The sequence below is a fragment of the Lindgomyces ingoldianus genome, assembly GCF_010093535.1.
Source record: "Lindgomyces ingoldianus strain ATCC 200398 unplaced genomic scaffold BDR25scaffold_7, whole genome shotgun sequence".
NCBI classification, from domain to species: Eukaryota; Fungi; Ascomycota; class Dothideomycetes; order Pleosporales; family Lindgomycetaceae; genus Lindgomyces; species Lindgomyces ingoldianus.
The window spans coordinates 1,953,591-1,980,268 of record NW_022985168.1 but is presented as its reverse complement, the minus strand read 5'-3'; the positions used below and the strand labels follow the sequence as shown (position 1 = coordinate 1,980,268).

Sequence of the window (26,678 nt, the reverse complement as noted above, 5' to 3'; positions counted from 1 at the left end):
AGTGGCTGAACTGCGGACCGCAGGGCAGCCATCCTGCGGGAGATCGCGTGGAGAGTGGGGAATCGTATGCCAACTTTATAGAACTGCGACACCTGCATGCAGTCCTCACCTCGACACCTCAACACCTCAACAATCCTCACGACCCTACAGCCCCCCAGCACCAAGCAGCACCGCGACGATCAAAGTTTTGCATGACCAAGACGCTGTGGCTGATGGAGAGTAATGTCGCAATACCATCATCAGGTAACGACTGGTGCGCCGACCTTCACCGCCGCACCTGCGAGATCGAGTTTGTCTGGACTTGATGATTTCCACGCGCTCGTAGCACCCGACATGCTGGACCCTTCCGAATGGTTTCAAAGCCCTGGCGAGCATCCATACCTGCAATCGGCGCCTGTCTCGCCGCAGAACGAGTCCTTTTCGCCGAACTTTGGGACTCGATACTCGTCGCATGGCGTTACCGCGACCCATGGAGGGATGCATCGTAGGTCTCATTTCTAGTTATTTCTGTCTCTAATTTTCCTTTTCTTTCCTTTAATTGAACTGGCGTGTCACGCGACTCATCCACTGATGATTTTGTTTCATTCTGGATGTTTTCTTTCGTCGTGGCAGCCATGCACGCAGAGGCTGGGGTTGTGGTGTACCGCATGTCGTCATCACGCTAAGTTGCACGCAATTGCACGTGACTGCTCCTGAAGCCAGCGACTTCTCCTTCATCCCCCACGATTCTCCTCTTATTACCCCACGATTAAATCTTCTCTGTCGTCGAGTCTCCTCCCTTTATGCCAGACTATCCACTAATGGGCCGGACCAGCTCCGCACCACCCCACGCTGAGTGCCTCTATGGACGGTGTACCCATGCATCACGACCACGGCGTTCCGCTCCAGCCACGCCTCGATGAACTCGGAACCATATCTCCTTTGCAGTCAGCCTACCCTACGTATGCCACTCCATATCCTGACAGCGCTGCATCCTCAGCTCCCTCGGAAGACCCCATTTATACGGACCCCGCCGCAGACGAAGACAAGAGAAAGCGTAACCAGGCTGCAAGCGCGCGTTTCCGGCAGAAGAAGAAGCAGCGAGAGCAGCAGATGCTTGAGCAGAGTCGGGAGATGGTAGATAAAACTAAGAAGCTGGAGAGCGAGGTCGACAACCTGAAAAGGGAGAACACCTTCTTGAAACGGCTTCTGGTGGAGAAGGTGGACAACATGAGCGACAACGAGAAGGCCTTACTTGTGAAGACGACCGGACTAGGAAATAAGGACTGAGATGTGTGATGTGGTTGATGAACAACACAGCATGTCAATGAAGCCGGAACGGATCAACGGGTGATCAAGTCTCAACTTCGGATAACGAACTTATTGGATCGCGTGAAGATCCCGCTGCTTTGCGAGGCGCTGAGCGACGGTGGAGACAGGTTTCAATCACGACACGTTGGGTCTTTCGCAATGTCATGTGAGCACTGGTTGCCATTCGGGATGAAATGTGAGCAGTAGGTTGTGCTGTCATTGAATTATCTGACTACTCAAGTTTCCCGCCGGAATCTCTCAACCGCCCACAATAAAACCCTCACCATGCGGTGACTTCTCGCTCCTGCGCTGATGCCTCGACTCGCCGCCTAGCAGACTGAGTTATACCAGTTCAAGCTCGCTGTTCCACCGTGTCAGCCCACATGCGCCATAACACGTTAGATCGACATTGTGTCAAACAAGGAACCTTCTCGTCCCACTCCAATCACATGACGGCCTCAGCATCCAGCCCTATGCGACAACCCGCCGTGGAGAAGCCCATGTAACTTCGAAAACCGATCAGTCACTTACCGATCACATCAGTCAGACCGCAAGACGCCACAACGCAGTTCGAGACAATGCTATAGAAGTTGGTGTCGGCGCAGAAGCAAGTGAAGTCGGTAGCATTTGGGTCGCAAGTCGAGCTGCTCGCGTTATCAGTGAGGCATTTTTGCTAAAAATCATGGAAGGTTAGCAAACTCCTGGCTCGTATCCTGATGGCATCTCATAGAGGTGGAACATTGAAGACTGACCATGCAGGCAGGAGCCCCAGAGATGTCGACGGCCAAACCGGACGCGGAAAAGAGAGCAAGCGCGGTAGTAAATAAGAAACGCATGATGGAATGACTTTAGAGGTTTGGGTAACAGGGCTGGGAGCACACTGAGAGGAGAAGACTGGTTGGTTGGATATCTCTTCGATGTGTGGGAGCTGGGCTTTTATCTTTCGATCTTCTGCATCAAACAACCCCATCCACGTTCGGCGCTCATGACCTTTTCCCACCATAGGACACGCGGTGAACGCAGACCGAGGCATGATATCCTTCCATTAGGTGAGTATCCCCAACGACGTCCCCGACGCTAATTGCACGATCCAATATCAGACTTTCACATGAACCTCATACCTCGGCGTCGCATGATGTATGAAGTAGGAGCAATGAAAATGCTGCAGGGCACGATGCTCCGACCCTGTATCCGCATTGGAGCCCCGCCGTCGATCCCCAAGATTTGCAACCCTCCGAACCTCGTGATCGATACCCGGCGGAGCTTCTCACTAGATCCAGATCCAAAAACCAATCGAAGGGCATAATAAACACCGTCGCACACGGTTATTAATGACCACTTTCGTACTGCCCAATGCGGGGTCGCGGAATGCCCTGGGTGACAGGAGGATGCCGCTAGAGCATTGTTTGTGGGGTAGCAGGGGTGATAAATTGGGAATGCGGAGAAAACGCGGTGTTGTGTCGACGTTTGGACAACCGCCGAAGAAGTTAGGAATTTAGTATGCATCCTTGCGCTTTGAAAGCACATCATCCTCTCTCTCACTGATTTCCCTGATTTCTTTGCATCTTGCGTTCCGAGAGCCTCGGGGTCACATTAAATTTTCTGATTTACATATTTCCATAACATGTGGTATACACATGCACAGGCACCCCAACGTACATAGTTAATACTAATGCGAGAATGAAGGTTTTCCTATTACACCTCGCGCTTACCAGGAAGAGAACTAACAGATGCGTTTACATGCATCTTACCTCACGTTACCTTCTTATCCCTACTCACCACTCAGTCAAGGGAGGCGTTCTAATCCAGCGACATAGCTGCACTCAACATCCAAGACCCCGACATCTACACATCACATGCAAGGGAGGGTCACATATACTTTTCCAGCACGTTGCAGGCATTCCTTGTTATTAGCAATCAGAATTATTACGACCTTGTTTGAGGGAATTATGGGGTCTGAATTTCAGCTTTGTCGCGAAGGGAGATAGGAGGCGTCAATTAGGTAGTCAGAGCGATATTAAGCAGATTGAGGGACTTTGTAAGCCCTCAGGAACTTGAGAGAGCTCCGAGGTGAATGGTCCTCAATCGTAGATATCAATGACCATGTCCGCCCGCGTCCCCTACAGCGACGCTATCCGCGTCGTAACTTGCCTGGAAGCACTGCCCGCAAAGGTCTCTCCGTCCTTCCCTGTCAGACATCTTTGAAAACAGCGAGGAAGCCGTCGGTCGTTTCCTCAGCTCCTCATTCAACATCCATGACGTCCATCTGAACGGCGTATTTTTATCGTCGTCGCCAGTCTCAGAAAGCTCTTCTGCCCAGTCCGAAGAACTGCTAATGCTGTTGTACGTGTGGTAGTTGCCCGTCTGTCGGGTGAAGAATGCGCCCATTTCCGCGACCGTCTTGCCTTTGAGGACCGTCACCATCTCAAAGAAGACGCAATATCGGGATCAGCTTTTGTACCGGACAACTTCCGGGGCGGCATTACCGTCTTGGATACGTCTCCGGCGTTTGCTTCGCGGGTTAGACGTTCCCAGTCATATGAGATGCCGAAGTCGGCAAGGGAGATGCAGGGTTCTTTTCAAAGACGAGTATGTTTAGTGGCTTGATGTCGCGATGTCGGACCTTGGAATCATGAACTTACTTGAAGCCTTTCGACAGTTAGCCGAAGAAGAGGCGTAGAGAGTATATCAAGCGAGCCTCTCATAGCTGTGAAAAAGGTGGCTAAGTTGCAGTCCGCGCAGCGTTTCCAACAGGAAGTAGTACGATTAATACTTTTGCTCCACCTACAATCACGTAAGGCAAACAAACGTAACTACATTTTTAACTGTTACAATTTAATTAATAAGGCTTAAAAGTAAGCAGTATATAATTAAGGTAGACTTTTTTAAGGTTGCAGTCTCTGACGCGTGTGAGGGCTAGGGGAGCGTGTTTGTGCCACTATTTACGTGTTAGTGTAGCCTTAGAGCTTGCCCTATACTACAACAACCTTAGACAACCTTATTATAGCAAAAGATAACAGTCCCTTGTATAGGGAGATAGCACAGAGCCTTTAGTAGGGGGAAAAGGACAGTTACTTGTAACTATAATTATCTTTTAGGCTCTATAATTAAAGCTTTACAACTCTAAAAGAACTAGCTATGTTATAAAGTTATTTTTAGTAAATTAAATAACCTTACATGCTATATTAAAAGTAAAAGGGACCCTACTACTTTAAAAGCTTTAATAGTTATGTTGTAACTTTTAGTAAAAAGTTAAGCAGTATAAGCAGCTTTAATTAAACTATAACTTAATTGTATTAACCCCTACTGTCAGGTAAAGCAAACAAAAGTATATGATAAGTAAGACGTAACTTGTCTAGAAAGCCTAAGTCAAATTGTACTACTTCCTGATGGAAACGCTGAGTCCGCGACAGGGTCCATGATTAGCGCGATGTACTTGGGGTCTGTGTAGATACCAACCTAACAGATGTTAGCCCTTGAAATGAACTCGGGCAATATCCGTGCTGTGGTAATGATGAGAGGTCATTGATCCCCAAATTTTGTGTTTAGGAGCCGGTTTAACTTACCGATTCAATCGTATGCTGTTAGCGAAAGCGTTTCAAAGTCTCACTCCGCCTCGATCACTTTGCTCCCGTCTTTCCCCCATAAGAAACTCTCCCCTTCCCGCAACCTCTTTCTACCGTAGGTCTTCACGGGACAGTGCTAACCAGTTTATTAACAGTCCCCTGAGAACCACCCTTAAGAAATCCTATCGTCTCACTCCGTGTCTTCGCGTCTGGCATGAAGTGCGCATGCAATCGCCCTGGGAATTTTTTGAACTAGAAGGCCTTTAATACCACGACCGCTTGAATTTACCATAAGCTTGAGCGTACAGATGGCGCAAGGTCTTGTGGACGGGAACCACAAATCGCTCAGTCCCTCGGTTAGAAAACGACCAAGCAGCTCTCCAACCCATTTCACTAAGCAAATTGAGTATCTCGCTAATACTTGTTACCTGTTAGTCTGTGAAAGGCTCTAAAGCTTAGCTAGTAAGGTTAAAACTTCTTCAGCGTATTCTTACACTTAAATAAAATTCTTTATTAACGTACACTATAAGCAAGTTGCTTACACACCTAAGTTACCTACTTTTACTAAAACTCTACTAAACTACTCTTTCTACACTAATACATTCTTAATAATACTACTTAGACATGCTAAAAGAACATTAAATATAGCTTATACTTTAGGCTTTTAAATAAGATATAACACTTTTAAAGTACTATACTATAGCTATATATAAAGTTTTTTAAAAAATAATAAATAACTAATACATTAAATAACTTTTATAAGCTAATTTTATAGCTAACTTATAAAAACTAAATAATAATAAAAAGTAAGTAACATACTTTACAGGCAAGTTGCTTACACACCTAAGTTACTTACTTTTACTAAGACCCTACTAAACTACTTTTTCTACACTAATAGATTTCTAATAACACTACTTAAATATGCTAAAAAAAATGTTAGATACAGCTTAGACTTTAAGCTTTTAAATAAAATATACAACTTTTAAAGAAATATCCTGCAGCTATATATAAAGTTTTTTAAAAAATAATAAATAAATATAGCACTAGATAACTATTATAAGCTAATTTTATAGCTAACTTATAAAAGCTAGGTAATAATAAAAAGTAGGTAATTATTAAGACTATACTTAAGCTATATATATATAAAGATTTTTCTTTTAAATAGCATTTATAGTTAATATAGCTAATTCTTTACATGCTAAGTATAATCTAGGCTATATTAGCATAAACTAGCCTAGTATGTTTATAAAGCGTTATTTAAAGCTTAAAGTAAAGTTTTAAGTATAAGTATAGTTAATAGATATTTAGCTTATAATAAAGCTTATTTTACTAAAGTTATATGTGTTATTATTTTAGATACTATACTTAGCTTTAATATTCTTTATAAGGCTAAACTTACTCTAAATTACCTTAGAACTTTTATAAAAAGCTTTTTTATAGTTATACTATACTTAAATATTACTTTAAGCTTTAGATAACACTTTTTAAACATACTAAGCTAGTTTATACTAATATAGCCTAGATTACACTTAACATATAAAGAATTAGCTATATTAGCTATAAATGCTATTTAAAAGAAAAATCTTTATATATATAGCTTAAGTATAGTCTTAATAATTACCTACTTTTTATTATTACCTAGCTTTTATAAGTTAGCTATAAAATTAGCTTATAAAAGTTATTTAGTGCTATAGTTATTTATTATTTTTTAAAAGACTTTATACATAGCTGCAGTGTGTTTTTTTAAAAGTTTTATGTCTTATTTAAAAGCTTAGAGTATAAGCTATATCTAATATTCTTTTAGTGTGTCTAAGTAGTGTTGTTAGAAATGCATTAATGTAGAAAAAGTAGTTTAGTAGAGTCTTAGTAAAAGTAAGCAACTTAAGTGTGTAAGCAACTTGCCTGTAAAGTACGTTAATTATTAAGCATATACTTAAGCTAGATATATAAGAATTTTCTTCTAAGCTAGTAACTATAGCGAATATAGCTAATTTTTTATACACTAAGTATAATCTAGGCTATATTAGCATAAACTAGCCTAGTATGTTTATAAAGTGTTATTTAAAGCTTAAAGTAAAGTTTAAGCATAACTATAACTATAAAAAAGCTTTTTATTGTAACAGCGTAGGCAAGAAAATAGGTTTTAATGTAGTAGAAATCTACTTAGAGGCATATAGAAGTGCGTGGGGACTTAATAACCTAGGAATTCTATTAACACCTATAGGCCTTGTACAAAAGGATATTAGAAAACTATTAAGCTAGCTACAGGGGAGAGGTGCAACTAAATACTTAGGGGAATAGAGGTACTAGCAGGGGGCAGGGTAGAGTTAGAGCTAATACAAGGACCCTTTAGATAGGTTCTAGGCAACCTAAGATAGAATAATTTATAAGAATTATTATATTTATAAGAATTCTAAAGTAATTTAAAGCTAGTTTAGCCTTATAAAGAATATTAAAGCTAAGTATAGCATCTAGAATAATATTATATACAACTTTAATAAAATAAGCTTTATAATAGACTAAACATCTACTAACTATACTTACACTTAAAACTTTACTTTAAGCTTTAAATAACGGTTTATAAACATACTACTTAAGTTTATATTAATATAGCTTAAATTATACTTAGTGTGTAAAAGATTAGCTATATTAGCTATAGCTACTAGCTAAAAGAAAAGTTCTTATACATATAGCTTAAGAATATGCTTAATAATTACTTACTTTTTATTATTATTTAGCTTTTATAAATTAGCTATAAAATTAGCTTATAAAAGTTATTTAGAATACTAGTTATTTATTATTTTTTAAAAAACTTTCTACATAGCTATAGCATGTTACTTTAAAAGTGTTAGATTTTATTTAAAAGCCTAAAGTGTAAGCTATATCTAAGTAGTGTTATTAGAAATGTATTAGTGTAAAAAAGTAGTTTAGTAGGGTCTTAGTAAAAGTAAATAACTTAGGTGTGTAAGCAACTCGCCTATAGTATACGTTATCCTATATATAGTATATAGATACTGTATTACAAGGTGTGTTATATTTCTAGTATAGAAACTTTCTTCTTTTATGTTTTAACAGCCCTTACTACTGTTACTATAGCTTCTACTACTTTTACTATAGCTTTTACTATTTTTACTATATCCTCTTAGCTATTGCTATAGCTCTTACTACCCCCTGCTATTATAGATGTAAATAAATACTCTGTAACAGAGCACTTATACTTAAGAATAATACACTTTACTTCATTAGCTTTCTACATAGCTGCATTCTTACACCACCTCTCTACTTGCAACACAGAGCCCCGTCCTGACATCGGCCCAACTAGACCGTCGTAACAACAGCTCTCTATAGTACAAACAGCTTTACATATAATATTTGTTACAAATAGGCAATTGCTAGCTTCTTCTAAAAGAATCTCTAGTTTCCATAAGGATCAAGTGGAGAAGAACAATACGCGAGGGTTGCTAAGAATTCAGTAGATTTTTACATACGCTAAATGTTTCCCACACCCACCTAACAAGCCGCCCTGGACCTAACCCTAAGCAGAGGCTACATCAAACCCCGGCTTAAAAAGGACCAAGATCGCAGTGACAACCTCGTAATATCCAACCATTGTATTTGCGAATACTCTTTGCAACGCATTGGGCATCCGGTCTCCTTTCGCGGCTTTTCTTCAACATGGGCGCAATACAAATGCAGTAGAACTCATCATCCGAGAAAAAGGCCTCAATCTGCTCCAACTTTCTACCGAACAGAAAGTCCTGTCGGGGTGTTGGCAATGTGATCGAGGTCTCATCGGAGCTATGTACAGGCGACGAAGTAGCAAGAAATTTGTAGTATTCTTCGATCGATTTCCTTCGCAGAACCGCCATCATCTCCGTGAAGACAGCACCCAGCGCAAATACATCTGTTCCGCGCCCATGTCGATTACGACAGTCGTCATTGTCGATAATTTCCGGAGCCGCGTACATGACAGATGATCGGGCAGGGTTCTCAGTGGATGTTGTCTGGCCGATTTGGAACTGTGATGCCGAGCTAAAATCGGTAAAGTAGATTTCGCTTTGTCGGTGGATGATATTGGAGGGTTTGATGTCTTGGTGCCGGACCCCCTGGCTGTGGATGTATGCCAGCGCTGAAGAGAGACACTTGAACCAGTTCATGAGCCATACTCGTCGGTCTTTGATCCATTCCAGAGTCTGTGTGCTTGCTGGATCCCCTACTATCTCCAAGAACGTTTTGAGATCTCGCTCTCCTACAGGTGCCATGAGGAGGGAGTAGAACTGGCGTCCAGTGCCGGTACTGGGTATCTCGGCGTAGCTGCCGACAATCTTGACGATGTGGCAGTGGGATAGATCCCGCAAGACTTGGGCTTCCTGCTTGATGATCTTGAGATATTGATTTCTCCTATTGTATGGAATCTGGACCCGTTTCCGAACAAAGCTTGGATATTCTGGCGAGACCCGGACTTCCTCAACTACGCCCAGAGATCCGTGACCAAGCGAATCAACAGTCTGGAGCAAACGCGCGTTGATCTCTTGGCACTCTTCATGCCCGTATTTCAATCCATATGCTTCAGCCTCCCACACCCGCTCGGCCCAAGCATTAGCTGCCGGTAATGGTGCGGGTGGAGCCGGGGGTACAGATAACAGAGGATAAGGCTGTTGACGAGGCAGCTCCATGGCTTGAGCCGCTTGACTATTTTCTTGTTCCATCTCCCTCTGCGCTGTCATAGTGCCCTGGCTATCTTCTCGCCTGCTAGTGCCCGCGCTGCTCGACCAATGTGTTGATTCCGAGGCCTCAAATGCTTGCTCCGGCGTTGTAGGCATGTTGCGCGACGAGGATTTGCTCGCTGGCGGCGAGAGATCTCTCCGTTTGCTTTGATCTTGCAGACCCCAAGGCATTATATGGTCCTTCTCTGGTGAACTCGTATTGAGCTCCATGCTCTCATCCATTATCGTATCGATAATTGTTGTACTCGAAAGGTGATTATTGTCTTGCCAGATATCATTGAAAGAACTTCCCAAGGAGGCCGAGGGCTCCATACGGGCGAGCCCGGCAGGATTGTCTAAAGGTCGCGCCATTAGCGCAGGAATTGAAGGCCATGACCATTTCAGCGTGTCCCTCTCCTCACCCTGCGCATCAATTAGCTTCTGCTGGCCGCGGTGCTGAGGATACGGAACTGGAGGGGGGGGTCGTGGGTCCAAAAAGGAATTGCGAAAAGAACGATGGCCGTTTTCCTCCGCACTCGAGTCGTTCCGTGGCGGAGGGGGCAGAGGTGGGAGCTTCTTCTGCGCTTCGGCACTCGCTGTTGTCCGAACCCCCCTACCGACTGTATATTCATTGTTCTTATAGAAATTAAGAATGTCTAAAACTCTCTTCAAACTCTCTTCGTCGTCGGGTTGGTGATTGCATAAAATCTCTTGCCACTCTTTAGGCAACCCAGAGTATTCTCCGGTTTCACAGTCGACAGCAACGTGCGTAATGTGAATTGGGTCTTGAGGGGGCGAGATTCGAAGCTTCCCTTTCCGCCAAAGTTCCCTAATCGGCATTCTGGAATACAACCAGAAATATCAGAGCCGTGAATGGTAAGCAAGGTTTGGCGCCGTTTCATCCAATCAGGACGGTGACTCAGTTCTACCATACGACGACGGCGACAAGAATCGGGTGAGTGCAACAACACTCCGCAAAATGCATGGAGACAGCGCACTGAGTTGTTTGAACAGTTAGCCCACTTTTGCTGGAGCTGGTGGTCAAAGTTGAGAAGGCTGAATTTCACGACGACCTGTGAAGGCGGGGATGCCTAAGCCTGAATAAACGGACGAGGCACAGCCACCGCCACATCGCTTCCCCCAGGCGGCTCAGCTCCTGGAAAGCAAAAGAGGAGGGCAGACTTTCGCGTATGAGGATTGATAACATTTTTGAGCCGTGACTATAGTCGAGAGTTATTCGTGGCACGCTATGTAACTAGGCTAAGCCACTAGTGGCTGTACCTCCCTCTTTACTATGGCTGCCCCACAGGCTCCCATTAATACAAACAATGCAACACACTTCTGCTGCGCCACCCTACCTTTCAGAACTTTTGCCGATTTGCTAGAATGCGCATGCGTCTTCTACTGTTAAAACAGGACGAAATAAGTCTTCTCGAAGAATCGTTGGATAAAATCCATGCCGATGAAACTCGCGACTTCCATCTGGGTTCCAATCGCCATGACTCGAATGCCGAAAGAAAAGAGGTGCTGAAGAAGTTAAAAGTATCTATCGAAGCGTACGGTAGTTCATCTCTTCCATAATTCCATTCCCATTATATAGCCATAACCAATAGCTCAGACTCAATGATAGATCAGAGCTGCCGAATGTTGTCCTTCCCGCAAGTCACTAATCGTGACATCAGCAGCCTGAAAAACTGGCTTGAATGTGTCGGCAGTATTTCAATGTACGAGACCACGTATTTGGACAACTATGCGGACCGATTAAACATTACTGGTTCATGAGATGATACCATCACCAGCATTAAAGCAACACTAGAAGACTGCCTCTCATGGATCGACCTTACATTGCCCAAGGTATATCATCCTCGTCGCCATAAGTTTTCAGGCCAATCGCCGTCACGCAAATGAACAGTCCATCTCCAAATGTCTTCCTAAACGCAAATCCTCCATATCGCAAGACAAGAACTTCTTATACTCGGCCCCAAAGCACGCATGTTGTGCAGGGTTTTACCAACCTGGCTCGCAACTACCCTACTCCTTATTCCAGTGATCATTCTTTACGTCGTCTCTAACCCAAAAGTGCGGCTTGCGATTATTGCACTAGCAGCCGAATTCTTCTTATCTAATGTGTCTGTATTCGCGAAAGCGCGAACCATCGAGGTTATATTGACGGGCGCCAGGTGAGAGAGTCCCTAATTGGCTCTTAACTATAGCTGAATAATAGGGGCGGCAGAGCGTAGGAGAGTAATGTAAGTCACTAGCGATTTGCGCTCTGCGTGGTAGCTTGGGAGGCACCCTGGCACAGGGATGTAGCGTGACGCACTGTTACAATAATAGTTAACTTAGAATTTTATAAAAAACATACTATTTTATAGCTACAGGTTATTTCTATATTCTATTAAATTCTAAGCGTATTTAGAAATGTAGTAGTAAAGTTATTATAAATCTAATTCTGTTCTTTAACCTCTTAAAGTAGGATAATTTACAAAGAAAATAACAAAAGTCCCTCAGACAGCTAACAAGAAAAACGCTAGCTACAGGGGTTAAAAACTGCTAACCCCAGGCCATACTCTGTGTGGAGTAGCGTCCTCGGTTCTCTCATCCCCCCCGGATGAGTTAGCTGAGACAATCACTTGGCTGAGCAAGCTGAGGCAACGGGTATTCCTCACAGGGTTTCGCGCTATGCTGAACACGGTTAGCCATTTATAACCCCACACCCCTGCCTAATTCCCGGTGCCTAATTCACGATTCCACGATTAAAGCTCTTGATATCTCCCTCCATCACCTTTCACTCCCCTTTCAAACAACGAATTTTCCAGCACATAGAGACTAATGTCATCACCCTTCACCCCCGAAGAAGGCGATGTTCGCAAAGCCCGCAACCTCCTCTTCCAACTCGGCCTTCCCACAGAACTCGTCCTCGAGATCCTGGACCACGCACGCTACTGGCCTGAAGTAACCCACCAATCCATCGCCGACTGCCACCTCCGCGATAATGACTGGACGCTGGCCTTTTCCGTTGCACACCTGTATTTCTTCTCTCAATTACCAGGCTCAGAGCATACCCAACCTGCCAACCAGATTCGCAAGATCAGGGAAATCGAATTCCTAATTGTAAGCCACGACCAAGGCTGGACGACCGAGGACACGAGCGGTACGTACGACACATCTTCATGGTTCGAGGCGTCAATTTTTCGGCCAAAGAGCTGTATGCCATCTCGTTACGATTCATTTGACAAAGGAGTGCGCGAGTTCCTGGATTGTGTTCACAAGAAAGACGTCTGGACGGATCCGGAAAGGGCAGCACTGGACTTTGCGGATTGGGGGTGGAATATGGTGCCGCGGCCTTCTGGGGATATGGAGCCGCAAAGATTGCATTGTCCTGAGATGGCGAAAATTGTCTATGCTGAGGGCTATGTGCCGGCGAGTACTGAGGAAGGGAGGCTGGCGTGGTGGTTGCAGGGGAATCAGGTTGCGAGGGGGACGGAGGTGTTTGATGGGGACATGGTGAAGAGGTATCGGGTAGTTTGGGGTTGTAAGAAGAATCCGAGGTGGCAGGGGAATGAGGGGGCGGGGAAGGGAGACGGGTTTGTGGATTCCTTGAGGACGGGAGATGTTGTTGGGGTGTGGGTGAGAGCGAAGGTATGATTTTTCTGTTCTAGGAGAAGCATCTAAGAGCTACCAACTAACACGTATATTTAGCGGCGTGGCTGGGAGAATCGCGTTTGCGGGGTGCGTATGACGCTGCGGTATACTATAGGAGCCTAAACTATCTGCACGAATTATGCGGCACTACCCAGGGTCACCTCTATGTCGCCTATGGTCTTGTCACTTTCTTAAGCTATTTCAACACAAGACTGCGCAAAGGTTATATCGCTTCTTACTTTAGTGACCAGGAAGTTGATGGATCTAAACTTACCCGACAAGTCCAGCCCGACACCATAACGGGTAATACAGTCCAAAAAATCATCGCTGATCAATGATTAGGCAGCAGATATTTCTATTTTAATAGTTGTTATTGTTTCGTCCAAACCCCACAGGGAATATCCAAGGGCTCTAAGATTAATTTGAGAATCACTGCTATGGTTATAGTGCTTTTTTGCGCTGTTCGCTAATAACTACGACTTTACTGTAAACACTTATGTACGGGAAGTGCAATTTATTCTATGAAAGATACTCTCACTGACCGTGTGGTTAAGCTACGCGTAGATTCGTAGTGAGATCTAGCGAGAAAGAAACTCGCAGGGGCGGAACTAGGAACCGGTTGGTGAAGGGAGTTCCATGGTTGGGTAGGGTTTCGACAGGAGAGAATTAAATATATTTTCCTATACAAAGAGGAGTGTTTGATGGGTGGTTTAAGTCGCATATATCTGGATTCTATGGTAAGCTGTCGGGACGATGGAGTAGTGCGTCGAGAGACTTTGTTGAGTAGACGAGATCAATCCAATGTCCTGGGCACACAGTCGTGATATGTATACGATATACATCCGTAATATTAAATTAAAGCCTAGCCCGTAAAGCTGTTCACGTGGGTGATTGGGAAGGTGAGCATTCGGTTCAATCTCAACGCCACAAGTGGCTTGAGCTATCGTGGCGTCAGGCCTCCGGTTTCAGTCCGCGTGTCTCACCAAATGAAGCCTTCACATCACGCAACCAAGAGTTCATTCGCTGTATATACATAGAGATTATTGACCGTCGTTTCCACAGTCTCTACTCATCTCATCCTCGTCCTTGCCCCTCCATATCCCATCCTCCCCTATTCGCTCAGTCTCTCTCGCCATGCTCGACTCCCTGCCCACGCCCTCGCGCGACCTCGAAGCTCTCGCACAAGAAGAAAAGTCCTTCACCTTCGCGCATTTTACCTGCGAACATGCCTGGGTAATCGGAAACATCCTCCGCAACGCCCTTCGCACCGCCGACGCCTCCGCTATAATCCACATTTCGCTTGCCTCATCCATAACCCTCTTCCACTCGCCTAGCATGCCCGGCATGATGCCGGACAACGAAACCTGGGTGTCGCGGAAACGCGCGACAGTGCTTCGCTGGGGGCATAGCACGTGGTATATGCAGTGTAAGTTTGATGGGGATGAGGACGCTTTTGCGGGGAAGTATGGGCTGGGGAGTGAGGAGCGGGGGAAGTATGCGATTCATGGGGGTGGGTATCCGATTTTTGTGAAAGGGGTGGAGGGGGTTGTGGGGTGTATTGTTGTCAGTGGTTTGAGGCAGGAGCAGGATCATATGGTGGTTGTGAAGGCGGTTGAGGAGTATAGGGAGTTAAGGGATGGGTTTAAGAGTCCTATGAGGAGTATGACAGTAAAATGATGGATGTATTCTGAATGCGAAGAGGTGGTGGGAGGGTAGCTGGATAGGTGTGCGCCGGTAGCGGGGATGTCTATGTCGAAGGCGGATTAGGAAACTGCGTCCCATGTTGACGACGGTCAGTCTTTGCTACTCAGGGACGACATACCTAGCTTGGCCCCACCCGCCCTCACCAACCTCAAATAAATACCCTGCGACAGTCGCTTCGCGTAGTGTTGGGAGCCCGACAGTAGAATTCGTCTCCGACTTCACCCAATCTGTGTATCATCAACTGAAGAAGCCCGTGCTTCGGCGAAACCGCAACTCTGCTCTCATCATCACGGATTCAACCATCTCGCCATCAGCATCCTCGACATTCAAGAAGTAATTGCTGCCGGCATGGCATTGGGTTGACCGCTCCTAACCCCCACCACCTACGTAAGCTGCTCGAATTCGCGAGGTGTTGGTTCCGCCCGAGTCGGAATTGAATTTCCTGGACGTTGGCCTGTATCTATGCTCGCGTTCTTCATGGAAACTTAACAGGTTGACTGCTCCTATCATCAGCTCTGGAACCTGGGGTATTTCATGGCCAAGGATCGCGAGAGTCATGGAAAGTGGTGCTGATATTGACGAGTCGGCCTTCGCATAGAATGGTGCTGTGGGAAAATCTAGAATCCATCCCAGTCATGATTGCGCCGGGATTTTGGAAGCGGAAACGGGAGTGAGAGGCGTGGCGGCCATCTCAAAGCGCCTAGTGTAGCGCGTTAATTTCACCTTAGGGGCGTTATTGAAATTGATCTGAGGGACGGTACCGTGGCATTGCGTTGGGCTGTGTTGTGGAATAATCTACGGCTGGGACTTTGAGGCGGCGCACCGAGTATACTAGCTATTTAGACGGGTATTGTCACTCAGTCTCTAGGACTTCCAACTCCCCGTTGGTATTCACAATGTCTATCAATGCAGTGGGTGTTTCGCATTAGTCATTCAGCAGTGGCTCCCCCAGATCGGGGACCCGGTTGATGCGTTGGCAGGAAAGCTTCTTTGAACGTCAAACACTTCGTCTGGCGTCCCAACACTCTCACCATGCACCACTCACCGCTCTCTTCTACGCCGTCAATCTGGACGCGGAACATTTTCGGGAAGATGTACGACCAAATTGCTGTCGGAGATTTTGTGTGCGAGCTTATGCACGTGATGCTGCACACTGCAATGCAGCAGCCTGCAGGCTTGGCTCCGAGTCGATCTTCGAGTGGCGCCCTGGGCCCGTGTATGACAATCTCCACCGCAACGAGGGCGAGCGGCGAGAGCGTACCGTGCAACCAGCAAATTTGATCATTGGCGGTCTTTTTTTCTTTCTAGAAGACTCTGCCATCTCTCGTGATTCAGATTCGACAGCCTGCGCAACGCTGCGCATCCGTTTGCACAGTACTCCCACGTCGCAGACGCGCACATCGACGTCCGACGCTCGACGACGGCGACGACGACAGTCCCGATCCACGATAGCCGTTGAACGAGCATGTAGCTGCCCAACATGGCGCGCTCCCCCTCCCGGTCCAGCGACGGCGGCAACTCTGAGCACCACGTGCGCTCTGAACCGCGCCTGCTCAAAGCAGTCGAAGACAACAATCTCTCCGACGTCATCGCCATAATTGAGGCCGCGAAAGCCAGGAACCAGCCCTCAGACCACCTACTACGCATCGGGCTCACGCGTGCCTGCGAACGCGGGAACCTGAATGTCGCCGAATACCTGCTGAAGAGCGGCGCAAAGCCAGATGGCACGCCAGGCGGCCGCTTGAGTCCGTTGTTGCGGGCAGTGGAGAAAAATTTAGTCGCCGTCGTGAAGCTGCTCGTGAAGTATGGTGGGAATGTCGATGTTTGTGATAAGCAGGGCCGCACGGCGTTGATGACTGCTGCGTGGAAGAATCATTGGCATGTGTTGAACGAATTGCTGAGACATGGCGCGGATGTTAATAAGCGGGATAATGCGAAGCGCAACGTATTACATAATCTCGCAGCCGACAAACATTGTAATTGGGGTGCGGATGTCATTGAGTTGTTGCTGAGGCAGAGTGTCGCCATTGATGGGCCTGAGGGCCAGGATGAGCTGAAGAGGAGTCCGTTGCATTGGGCGGCGGTCACGGGGAAGAGGGGGTTGTGTGAGATGTTGCTGATGAGACCTAGGCTGCCGAGAGCGAATGTGAATGCGGTTGAGATAAGGGAGAAGACGAGTCTGCATTTGGCGGCCGCGCATGGGAGAGATGATATTGTGGAGCTGTTGTTGCGGTACGGCGCGGACATTAAAGCAAAGAGCGACGGGTCCTGGACCCCGCTCCATAATGCCTGCGAACACGGGAGCGTGAATATTGTGCGGACACTGCTGGCGGCCGGCGCGGAGTTGAATGCAAGGCTCTTGAACGGCATGACGCCTCTGCATGTTGCTGCCCAAGCCGGACACCTCGAGGTCGTCCAGTGCCTGCTCGAGCGCAAAGATTTGAAGCGTGCGGCAAGAGACACGTTCGGCATCACGCCATTCCTCCGAGCAGCACAGAACAAGAGGAAGGATATTGTTAGCACCCTCGCGCCTTTCAACCACGTTGAATCGCTGAGTGAGGATGCCCTGGGCGCTTGCAATGGCTTCAATGCGACCATCGTCGATTTCGGGAACTTCCATAACGAGAACAGGGTTAAGAGACGGACAGTATACGAGTTGTTGTATGGCCGTGACACCATCAATCCTCGGAAACCGGCGGTCACAATTCTACCCAAGGACTCAAAGGCTACCAATTTTAGATGGATACACCTTCCCGCGAATAACATGGCCTGGGTGGAGGCTCTCCTCACGAAGGCCTTTATCGAGGAAGGTGCAAGCGATGTTGAGGGCTTCAAGGCATTGGAGAGGTCATTCAGCCATCAACACCGTGGGCAACAGATTCATTCCCATTTCATGCGACCGCTTTGTCAGAGCACGCCCAGGGCGCCGAGACATGCTGATGACTCCGATTTCTCAGGGACAGAAGGCGAGCAGGTTGCACCCCAGATAATCATCAATGGGAGCTCTGGGCTTGGAATTGACACAACGGCTGGCGCTCAAGAGAAGATACCCCCAAAGACGCCTGCAAGGACCAACACAAAAGGCACAGATCAGACAGACTGGACCGCAGGATCAGGCTCGGGGACAGGAAAGGAGCGTAAAGAACACGGAAAAGGGAAAGAGAAGATGAAGAAGACACCGAAGGCGAGCAACATCAAGCATGGGAAATCTGGGGGGACTGATACCCCAACCCGGCATTCTGATCATCATTCAAGACGGAAGACTAGTCAGTCTATCCCCGAACACAAGCATTTGAGATCCCCTGGCAGTCCAGGGCGAAAAGATCCCACACAGGTAGCAAAGGGTAATATTTTCACTTTCATGCCATACTTACATTTCGAAACAAACCGCCGTCGTCAGGAAATGCAAGATGCCATCGGCCGCGCCCAGAAACTTAAAGAGAAGGATCGCCACGATGGGCGTCCCGTCAAACCCACCCTACACCGCGCCACCACATACGACGAAATGCTGCTCCGGGCCCATCTAACCTCATCCACAGTCTCCCTCCATGTACGACGAACACTCGACCAATTCTTTTACCATAACATTGACACGCAATCCCGCGACCAGGATCAAGTGGTCTTCCGCTACCAAACCAAAGGCCTCTCCGCCGAGGAAAGTGGCGTAGATCCTAAAATTTTCATGGTCGACCAACTGTGGATGTGGATCCTAGGTAAAGACCTAATTGTGACGTCCTTCCCACAACGGTGGCAGCAGCCCAAAAACGATCCCCTCAATGTGCTCGATGGCATCATCGAGGACATCAACTCTAAGACCCGGGACCCTGTGCGTAGCGTCTACGATCTGGCCATTATTATAACGAGTAGATGTTCGGGCGTGTTTGACAGACATCGCATGGGCGATGAAGACTACCAGTTCTTGGATATGTTCGAATCCTCGATCGGAGACGCGACCGATCGTGAAACTTTGCTGTTCAAAGAATTCAACACCGCATCTGCGCAAGCCTCAGCATGGCTACAACACCACCGACGTCCGAACCGCTTCTCCCAACACCTGGAGGCCGAGGGCCGCAATATAGAGCACCTAAATCGCCACTCCAGCCCTGGGCACTCGCACGCGCATACACTCAAATCCCCTCCAGTTAAGGAGGAAAAATTCCGCTATGACGACGGACCGATACACGCACCGCTTTTCGTGGATAAGTTGCTGGATATTGGGTCTGAAACTGATCTTCTTGCCGAAACGAAGGATATACGTGATGAGCTGAACATGATCGCGAAGGTCCTGGAGGACCAGCGTTCCGTACTACCAGACCTAGAATCGAGTATCACAGACATCTATCGTGAAGAGCACAAAAGCCAAACAGACCTAAAAAAGCGGTTTCGGGAGCAACTTAAAACTATCGATGTGCATCTGAAAGATATCGATCGCATGGATAAACAAGCCGAGCGCATTTACAAATCGATAACAGATCTCTTGGACTTAAAACAAAAACATGCTAATGCCTTTGAAGCCCGATTCACTCGCGACCAAGCCGCTGGAACCGCTAGGCAATCGCAAACTATTATGGTTTTCACCATTGTCACCATCATCTTCCTACCCCTCTCCTTCATCGCCGCAATCTTCACAATCAACATCCAGGAATTCCAGCACGGAAACGGAAACCAGGGCTTACCATTTTCGTATGTTGCCAAGTTTATGTTTGGGATTGGTTTCGCGATTTCGTTACCTCTCATTGGTATCGCAGTGTCTCTGGACGCTATCGGCGATTTCTTCCGCGAGTTTAAGAGACGTTGGAGGGAATGGCGCAGGAGAGAACATAAATCTAAGCCCGGTGTTGGGAGTGGTAGCAGCGGAGATAAAATGGATCCCGACATCGAATATTCAGTTGATATGCGCGCGCTAGAGCAGGCGCTTTCGGCCGGCAGGAGTACAAGGGGTAGGAGGAGTTATGAATCGGGGTATTTGGGAGGCGCTTTGTTGCCGGTTACGAGTCGGGGGACTGTAAGCACGGGGAGGGTGAGGAAGATAGAGGGAGATGGAGCGGGTGGTGGAGGCGGGTTAAATGGGAATGGAGGTGTGAATGGGAGTGTGGGTGTGGTGCCTATACCTGTGGTTGAGAGAGTAAGTACCGGGTTTAGGATCAGGAAGAGTGCGGACGTGGAAAGCGGCGTTTAAGAGATGTGCTCTGATATTCAAAATCATCCGGTGCGCGCGGCGCACCCAGGCTGGCATTAGTCCTGTACACGGAAACGCATGGTATAAAGGGAGGCACCAGGCATGCGCTGATCGATTCTCCCCTGAGACTTCTCGTCTTCGCAAATTTATACCTTTACATCGTCACCGGCGTGAAGCGTTTCGCGGCGTTTCTCTGTAAGTATATTCCTAGTTGCGATTGGAGGGAGCGTTGGGTGGAAAGCGAAAAAATGCTACAGTATTCACGCCGTATATACCCTCTTCTAGGTCGTTTTCATGGTAATGAAATAAGCATATGACTTCCGAGTTGGCACATTCCTCCGCCACTTTCTGCGTGGCTAGTAATTATTGCCTTGATGATTAAATTTCGTTGCACGCCGTGCGAATCTTTGGGCACGAGTGGCTATCTGTCAACTCTTCATTCATTCATTCATTCACTTGTTGACTCTTTGCCGCAGAAAATTCCTTCCGGCTTAGAATAATTGGAGGTGACTGTAGCAATATGCTAGAAATTTACCTTTCTTCTCAGATGTCGTTTCTTCATGAACATGCGGCCAATGATAAATGAGCCATCAAAATGGATTTTTAGAATAGCGAAAATAATAGAGACTAGGACACGATTCGTGGAGGCTCCTTGGCACCCCTAGGAGATCTGGTCGCTGCCTGGCCGTTGCGTCTTTGGCATTGACTACGATGACCGCAACCTTGGTAGTGATAGAATTGAACCCGCTCCGACACTCCGAAAGCTGTTCACTTGATCGATTTCTGCTTGTCCTCGCCGCCTTCAATGCTACTTTTGCCGCCGGCTTCTGCATATCCCCTACCAGCATTCGTTCCCACCACCCCGATTGTAGCCCAAAACTTACTAAAAAGCCCTCAATTGGCGACCGCGCTAGCCACAAAGTCTCCCTAATGCGTGCGCCTCTCTATTTCTCATTTCACCCTAGTCCCAGGACAGCCGACTGACCGAACGCCGCATCCGCCAACTCAATGGAGCACTTTGTAACACCTACGTTTCCCCCAGCAGAGGACAATTCGCTAGTCTAGCGTTCACTCGCTCGCTGCAAGGATGTCACTCCGGCTCTAGCGAGTACATGACTGGGGTTCCAGACCAGGGCAATGTAGGCGACGTCGTTTTCCGTTAGTGGAAGCGATTATCCAGTGCGTGTCAATTATTGGTGGACGACTGCCGCCGCTCTAGAGCCAGTCCCTCTTCGCTACGTCAGGCGTTGGTGAATCGCGATCGCCCCGAAAAGGCGCTACAGGGTAAGGAGGATTTGGGGTGGTGAAGATCCTGGGAAGGGGAGGGTGGTTTAAGATTTACGGTGGGGTGCCGTGATCTCTCATTCCTGCCTACCACACAGAGAGAAACGGACGCCGGTTTAGAATTGCGGATTGATTGTACGGCGAGGTCGGCTATGGGGCTGTTCGCTAAATGATCCGCGGGTAGATGCACTAAGATGGAGAGTGTGCCACTGGATGGTGTGGTATCGGGCATGTGTAGTTGATGCCCTATTTTGACGAGCGCTGCTTGGAGAAACGTCGCTAGAGTTCCTGCCTGATGGGGTAGACCTTAAGTGGAGGAAATCACACTTAATAACTAGTGATGAGATCCGGAGGTGATCACCTGTCTGGAGGGAAGACACGATTCGCGTGGCATGGGGCTCCGTACGAGACTTCCATTTATACTGTTTATTTACTAGCAGGTTGAGGAAGACGATGTGTTTCCCTATCCTCGTTCTCCGCCTTCTCTCTACCCTTTTTGTTTACATAAATCTCATGGCAGCGAACCCTCATCCATCGGTGGTCAAGCTCCTCTTTAATTGCCCAGCTTTCCCGCATTTGTCCACCACTCTGGAGTATTTGCGCAACCTTTGCTGTCCAGAAGCTCGGCAGCGTCCTAGATATCTTAAATACTGAAGAGTAACGTCCACCGTATTCTATTAAAAAGGGTTGTCAACGTCAGGGTTGATTTTAGGCGTCGACGCTATCCATTTTTCTTGTGAGATTTGTTTAGCGATGAAGGTTTGGTTGGATTGCAATGGGAATCAATATGCGAAGTGCTCTGTCAACGAGAACCTGTAGTGTATTGAACGTTAGCTTTCTATCTAAGCCTGCTTAGGCGCGTCGGTGCCCGTGTTGCTCTTACCTATCCTCCAACATTTCATTTGTAATGATAGATTCACTCAGTGGACGTGACGCCTAGGAGGTTTGTCGAACCTTGTCATCGTCCAAAAAAGGTTTCAACTGCTCTTCTACCAGCGTTCCTTTGAGAGGGAACAGAATTTTGCCATTACCGTTGAGGCTGACGTGGAAGCCTGTTGCACAGAGAGTGGCCAAGCCCGGGGCGAAGACTGCCACTACTTCAGTATCACTGGGCTGCCCACCGAGGGTGGTGGTTAGAATCTCCAGTTGGATTTGGCATTTCCTGTTCCGGATGGTTGCCAGATCCTCCAAGAATTCGGTTATATTAGAATGCAGGCCCTCGACTGATCCTTCTGCCCCTTCTACTTCCTCTAGGTAAATGAGGACTTTGACTCTTCGTATCAAATCTCCCGGAATAAGTTCTGTCTTGAAAAGCGTGTCTTGGGTTAACAATTGTTGCAAATCATCAAGGGAATCGCTGTCAAAGCAAATTTGGTCGGCTGTGTAATAGGTCTCGGCCAACTCTGCAACAAATGCCTTGCCGACAAAATCCGGGTTACAATAATGATAGCGGCGAAAATTCAATATTGGGTTGCCGTAAAACATAAAAAAGCGATCCTCGGACCGGATAAGTTCTTCATACACCTGGTCGCGAAGCTCTCGAGGCAAATTCGTAAAAATAGTTGCGCAGATTTGAGCGCAGGAAGCTCTCGCATAGCTTGTCACTACTTCGCTTAGGATCCTTGAACAATTAGTACGTCCCTAGTTGACAGCAGATATCGCAGACTCACACTTTCTGGTTCGATTGAAGCTCAATTGAATCGCTGCTGATGGCTCGATACTTCTGGATGGCTCTGCAAAAGAGATGAGTACTCGCACGAGTTAATGAGCGCAAAGGAGGCCAAAACGAACTGAATTAGTTCCTGTTCGGCTTCGATCATCCGCTCTCGCTCGAGGCCAGCGGTGTCAGGGATATCGCGGCAACCCATTAGTTCCATCCTGTCCTTGAAAGATGGAAGTCCGAAATGGGTTGAAGGTGAGTGGGAAAGCAATAATGATGGAAGTGAGGTAATGGTAGAGTTTTGTTTTTGGTGGCTTGGGAACTTCGGCTCTGTGATGCTGCTGTGCGCTAACCCAGTTGGAGGTAACACGTGACATATTCCCTCGATGTACGCAGGCTGAAGAACGGCTTGATGTTGTATTTTCTATATTCCCAGGTATATACCCGAAAACTAACTATTCATCGAGACTCAGATTTGGTCTCTTGGGTGGCTGGTGTTGATGAGTAAACCATGACTCCCGTGTTCGCGAACATGGAAAATAGCCTCAATGAAGAGGCTCAATGCCTCGTAACAATGATGAGTCAGGTCTATTTCCCAAATTCCCGTCATCCGCTCATCCCATACCCTCTTCCAGCGCTCTGCGTTTCCACTCGTTAATCCATCGATCTAACAAAACAAATTGTGGCGGATATTATGGCTGCTGCTATCCATGAATCGCAACAATACGCATTATCTATTAAAAAATCGGCAGTCTTAACAGGTTTATTTGCACGATCAACTGAGTGCTGGTCCTTACACCCAAATGCTAAAAGAACTATTCAAACTTATTTTTATCATCCAAATTGGGTGGGTGAACCGCGAAGGGACAATATTGAGGCCTAATACGAACTCCGGAGGTTGATAGGCACACAGTTTCCATGACACGGGATGGGCATCACAAACAATTAGAGCAATACGAGGGGAGTGGTAAGAATGGATAGAGAAAAGTTGGATGAATGATAGGTTAGATGAAGGAGAGGTTGGATGAATGATAGGTTAGATGAAGGAGAGGTTGGATAAAGGAGAGGTTGGATGAAGGAGAGGTTGGATGAAGGAGAGGTTGGATGAAGGAGAGGTTGGATGAAGGAGAGGTTGGATGAAGAAGAAGTGGAATGAAGAAGAGATGTGTGGGGATGAGGGAAGAGGAGCTATATATTTGGTTTGTTCTTCATTCATGCGCATCTTCGCACTTCCTCTAGACTACAGCAGATCTAAAGAAACGTATGGCAAATGTGAGTGTCTGGGAAGATGTTAATGGCAATGCTACAAGGCAGCAAGGCGAATGGAATGAACTTCTGGTTCAATCTTCCCTCGCGACTTTACAATTTAATAGTTTAATCAATGTATTTAAATGCTGCACACATCTAATAACTTAGGTGCTTAGTGTCTTTATCTCACGAGTCATACCCTCTGCAAGATGCACCGTGCGTCAGCAATAGATAATATCTACCAATTACCCTAGCACAGCGCTATGCCACGCTACGCTTGGTAAATAACTCTAGAGGGTCTAAGGAGATATAGTTAGAGCTTTAGTATTTTTCAACTTCTTTATTAGGCAAATTTTCTTTACTTAACTAACGTACTTTTTTATTTTAACAAACCTCTAACAGCTTGCTGTTTAAATAGAAGCTTACCTAGGGTTTAAACTATTTTGCATTTACAATTTTGCTTAAACCTTAAAAAGGTACGAATAATTAACCAACAGTTGATCTGCGTACAGAATAGTATATATACCTGTCGCGCGTAAGGACTGTAGTACAAGCAGCTTCTAGCCTTGAAGTGCATTATGCTTTGTAAGGACTAGCGGCCTTACAACTACTACATTAGCTAGAGGAAAGTTAAGAGCTGAAGCTAATTTACCTACTTATATATAATTAACTTACTCTCTTAGCTTGCTTCTAGCTGCTCTAGTAGTTAAGTTGTATTAAAAAATGAATTAAGTGTAAAGCGTCTTAGAACTAGCTTTAGCTATGTACTTTACCTTTAAGTTATAAGTTTAACTCTTTTAAAATATAGTTACTATATAGATTAGCTACTTAAGTGTTAATTACATTTCATAAATATTTATTTTAACCTGTTGTAGGTAAGACATTTTTAAAAAGAGTTGAAACCTAAATAGAGATATATATAAATTTACTCTATTTTTTTAACGCTTTGTAAAGAGGTTTAAAAAGGTAAAATTAGTAGCTATAGTACTGTAGTTAGTTTAGATAAATCTTAGTAAAGTGTTTAATCTATAAGACAATAGTGTCTTAATAGTTAGTATATTAAGTAAAAGTTATCTAGTACTATAAGTAGATATAGTAGCTAAGTATAAGCACTTAGAGGATAACTTATAATATAGTATTAATATAAAAGAAAATTAGTTACTTATAAACTATAGTTTAAGTGTTAATAAGGTATAAAAGCTATAAAATTCTATATATAAGTAATAGAAACTTTAATAGTTAGTAAAGTATTTAACTTAATAACAACTAAAAAGATAGTAGTTAACTAAGAGGTCTATATATGCAAGAAAAGAGGTAGGTCTTGGCAACATGTAACTGTTGTGTGAGCCATGCATGACTACTGCAAACACTTCTTCTAATATTGCTTACATAACTACTAGATGATTCAAGGGTTTGAGTCTTGTCGGGGCTCTAGCCCTTAAGTGCAAGGTAGATGCACGACTACGCAGCAATATCGATTTGATATATTTGGTCGCCGCTAGGAACATGAACTCCTTCTTGATACTCAAACACTCTAAGGAAACTGTCACACCCGTCATATACCTGTGAGGAAGATATGGCTGGAGGCACTTACCCGAAATGAGAGCACCGCGTTTGGTAGATAGGCCAAGAACAACTTTCAGTCGGCTTTGTAGAAACACGTCAGCCTTATCTCTGGGATAGGTCATCGGTTGTAGCCACGTCAAAATTTGCCCGAATTCCACTCACATCAATAATGAACAACCACCTCGACAAGTTGTCTCCGATGAAGTGCACCTTGACTGTGATTGTTACCAGCCTTAGTGTCATCAACGCAACGCAACGGGATGAGTACGAGGACTAAGCGCTTAATATTCGGGATTTGGAACTAAAAGCCCAAGGACTATAGCTCCTGAAAGGGCAGTGAGCTTTCATTGCTCTTGGAGTGAAAGTCCATTGGTCTTCGTAGAATCTCTATTCATTCATGAAGTCACTTTCCCTTCAGTAGTAACTCTTTCCGCGAGTACTTTCATCATGTCTATTCTTAATTCTTTATTTCTATCAATAGGGTTTAAGAATCCAAATTTCCCGGGCTAAGTACTTCCACAATTTGGAGTATTACTTGCATCTGCAACGCCAAGAAATCTATCTCCCTCACATCTAGCTCGCTCAACTTTGTTATCTTCTCCTTGACATTGCCAACTAAATTTTCAAATACGGATAATTGATTCAAATTATTTCGAGCTATATTGTTCCACAACCGAGAGCGCATATTGTAGGGCTGGAGCCTGAGAAGTGCCAAGGCTTACTCGCCGTAATGCTGTACCTAAAAATACTCACCGCCAAAGTCCGTATTCACGAAATTCACTTTCATCAACACCGTGTTCGGCCTTCATCGTGTAACATTTACTTGTAAA

General features: G+C 45.9%; 9 protein-coding genes across 9 annotated transcripts; 5 read left to right on the top strand and 4 right to left on the bottom strand.

Annotated features, from left to right (window-relative positions):
* The first annotated feature begins 757 nt into the window (after nucleotides 1-757).
* On the top strand, nucleotides 758-1,317 carry BDR25DRAFT_301788 (uncharacterized protein). The gene has a single exon (XM_033689649.1). It carries the CDS (start codon nucleotides 844-846, stop codon nucleotides 1,267-1,269), a length of 426 nt encoding a protein of 141 aa, XP_033551298.1. The 5' UTR covers nucleotides 758-843; the 3' UTR covers nucleotides 1,270-1,317.
* Nucleotides 1,318-1,623: 306 nt separating this feature from the next.
* Nucleotides 1,624-5,253, top strand: BDR25DRAFT_392108 (uncharacterized protein; the record flags this gene model as incomplete). The annotated part of the gene is made up of 23 exons (XM_033698186.1): nucleotides 1,624-1,661; nucleotides 1,693-1,723; nucleotides 1,753-1,858; nucleotides 1,896-1,949; nucleotides 1,980-2,109; nucleotides 2,145-2,357; nucleotides 2,391-2,533; nucleotides 2,565-2,776; nucleotides 2,813-2,877; nucleotides 2,936-3,180; nucleotides 3,205-3,295; nucleotides 3,334-3,462; nucleotides 3,486-3,637; nucleotides 3,668-3,797; nucleotides 3,835-3,898; nucleotides 3,954-4,084; nucleotides 4,205-4,222; nucleotides 4,717-4,731; nucleotides 4,764-4,811; nucleotides 4,840-4,975; nucleotides 5,034-5,075; nucleotides 5,113-5,179; nucleotides 5,218-5,253. Exons 5-23 carry the CDS (start codon nucleotides 2,007-2,009, stop codon nucleotides 5,251-5,253), a joined length of 2,040 nt encoding a protein of 679 aa, XP_033551297.1. The 5' UTR covers nucleotides 1,624-1,661; nucleotides 1,693-1,723; nucleotides 1,753-1,858; nucleotides 1,896-1,949; nucleotides 1,980-2,006.
* Nucleotides 5,254-10,195: 4,942 nt separating this feature from the next.
* Nucleotides 10,196-10,402, bottom strand: BDR25DRAFT_216618 (uncharacterized protein; the record flags this gene model as incomplete). The annotated part of the gene is made up of 1 exon (XM_033684880.1): nucleotides 10,196-10,402. A coding segment is annotated over one exon (207 nt), but the record flags the coding sequence as incomplete, so codon positions are not given.
* Nucleotides 10,403-10,882: 480 nt separating this feature from the next.
* BDR25DRAFT_216047 (uncharacterized protein) lies at nucleotides 10,883-11,746 on the top strand (the record flags this gene model as incomplete). Its single annotated transcript, XM_033684864.1, has 4 exons — nucleotides 10,883-11,123; nucleotides 11,181-11,336; nucleotides 11,370-11,457; nucleotides 11,521-11,746. Coding segments are annotated over 4 exons (711 nt in total), but the record flags the coding sequence as incomplete, so codon positions are not given.
* A 586-nt stretch (nucleotides 11,747-12,332) lies between these two features.
* Nucleotides 12,333-13,330, top strand: BDR25DRAFT_281405 (uncharacterized protein; the record flags this gene model as incomplete). Its single annotated transcript, XM_033687886.1, has 2 exons — nucleotides 12,333-13,204; nucleotides 13,265-13,330. Exons 1-2 carry the CDS (start codon nucleotides 12,395-12,397, stop codon nucleotides 13,328-13,330), a joined length of 876 nt encoding a protein of 291 aa, XP_033551294.1. The 5' UTR covers nucleotides 12,333-12,394.
* An 880-nt stretch (nucleotides 13,331-14,210) lies between these two features.
* BDR25DRAFT_122155 (uncharacterized protein) lies at nucleotides 14,211-15,082 on the top strand. Its single transcript, XM_033683717.1, has one exon. The coding sequence runs from the start codon at nucleotides 14,342-14,344 to the stop codon at nucleotides 14,882-14,884; it is 543 nt and encodes a 180-aa protein (XP_033551293.1). The 5' UTR covers nucleotides 14,211-14,341; the 3' UTR covers nucleotides 14,885-15,082.
* Nucleotides 15,083-20,633: 5,551 nt separating this feature from the next.
* On the bottom strand, nucleotides 20,634-21,791 carry BDR25DRAFT_352004 (uncharacterized protein; the record flags this gene model as incomplete). The annotated part of the gene is made up of 10 exons (XM_033694952.1): nucleotides 20,634-20,646; nucleotides 20,727-21,017; nucleotides 21,051-21,146; nucleotides 21,185-21,206; nucleotides 21,239-21,305; nucleotides 21,330-21,402; nucleotides 21,433-21,450; nucleotides 21,485-21,539; nucleotides 21,565-21,680; nucleotides 21,736-21,791. The coding sequence occupies 10 exons, from the start codon at nucleotides 21,789-21,791 to the stop codon at nucleotides 20,634-20,636; spliced, it is 807 nt and encodes a 268-aa protein (XP_033551292.1).
* A 343-nt stretch (nucleotides 21,792-22,134) lies between these two features.
* BDR25DRAFT_122148 (uncharacterized protein) lies at nucleotides 22,135-23,305 on the bottom strand. Its single transcript, XM_033683716.1, has 4 exons — nucleotides 23,166-23,305; nucleotides 23,045-23,107; nucleotides 22,258-22,995; nucleotides 22,135-22,187 (listed from the first exon to the last, which is right to left on the bottom strand). Exons 1-3 carry the CDS (start codon nucleotides 23,249-23,251, stop codon nucleotides 22,311-22,313), a joined length of 834 nt encoding a protein of 277 aa, XP_033551291.1. The 5' UTR covers nucleotides 23,252-23,305; the 3' UTR covers nucleotides 22,135-22,187; nucleotides 22,258-22,310.
* A 733-nt stretch (nucleotides 23,306-24,038) lies between these two features.
* Nucleotides 24,039-26,657, bottom strand: BDR25DRAFT_352001 (uncharacterized protein; the record flags this gene model as incomplete). Its single annotated transcript, XM_033694951.1, has 9 exons — nucleotides 24,039-24,240; nucleotides 24,296-24,379; nucleotides 24,473-24,482; nucleotides 25,742-25,949; nucleotides 25,984-26,063; nucleotides 26,096-26,128; nucleotides 26,166-26,235; nucleotides 26,369-26,549; nucleotides 26,602-26,657. The coding sequence occupies 9 exons, from the start codon at nucleotides 26,655-26,657 to the stop codon at nucleotides 24,039-24,041; spliced, it is 924 nt and encodes a 307-aa protein (XP_033551290.1).
* Nucleotides 26,658-26,678: the final 21 nt, after the last annotated feature.

What these genes read in the sequence shown, in the direction of transcription:
- BDR25DRAFT_122155 (XM_033683717.1), top strand. Translation starts at nt 14,342, where the DNA reads ATGCTCGACTCCCTGCCCACGCCCTCGCGCGACCTCGAAGCTCTCGCA.
- BDR25DRAFT_122148 (XM_033683716.1), bottom strand. Translation starts at nt 23,251, where the DNA reads ATGGAACTAATGGGTTGCCGCGATATCCCTGACACCGCTGGCCTCGAG. An exon ending in GCCGAACAGGAACTAATTCA is followed by an intron (nt 23,108 to 23,165) that starts GTTCGTTTTGGC and finishes TCTCTTTTGCAG; the next exon opens with AGCCATCCAGAAGTATCGAG. An exon ending in CTTCAATCGAACCAGAAAGT is followed by an intron (nt 22,996 to 23,044) that starts GTGAGTCTGCGA and finishes TAATTGTTCAAG; the next exon opens with GATCCTAAGCGAAGTAGTGA.
- BDR25DRAFT_301788 (XM_033689649.1), top strand. Translation starts at nt 844, where the DNA reads ATGGACGGTGTACCCATGCATCACGACCACGGCGTTCCGCTCCAGCCA.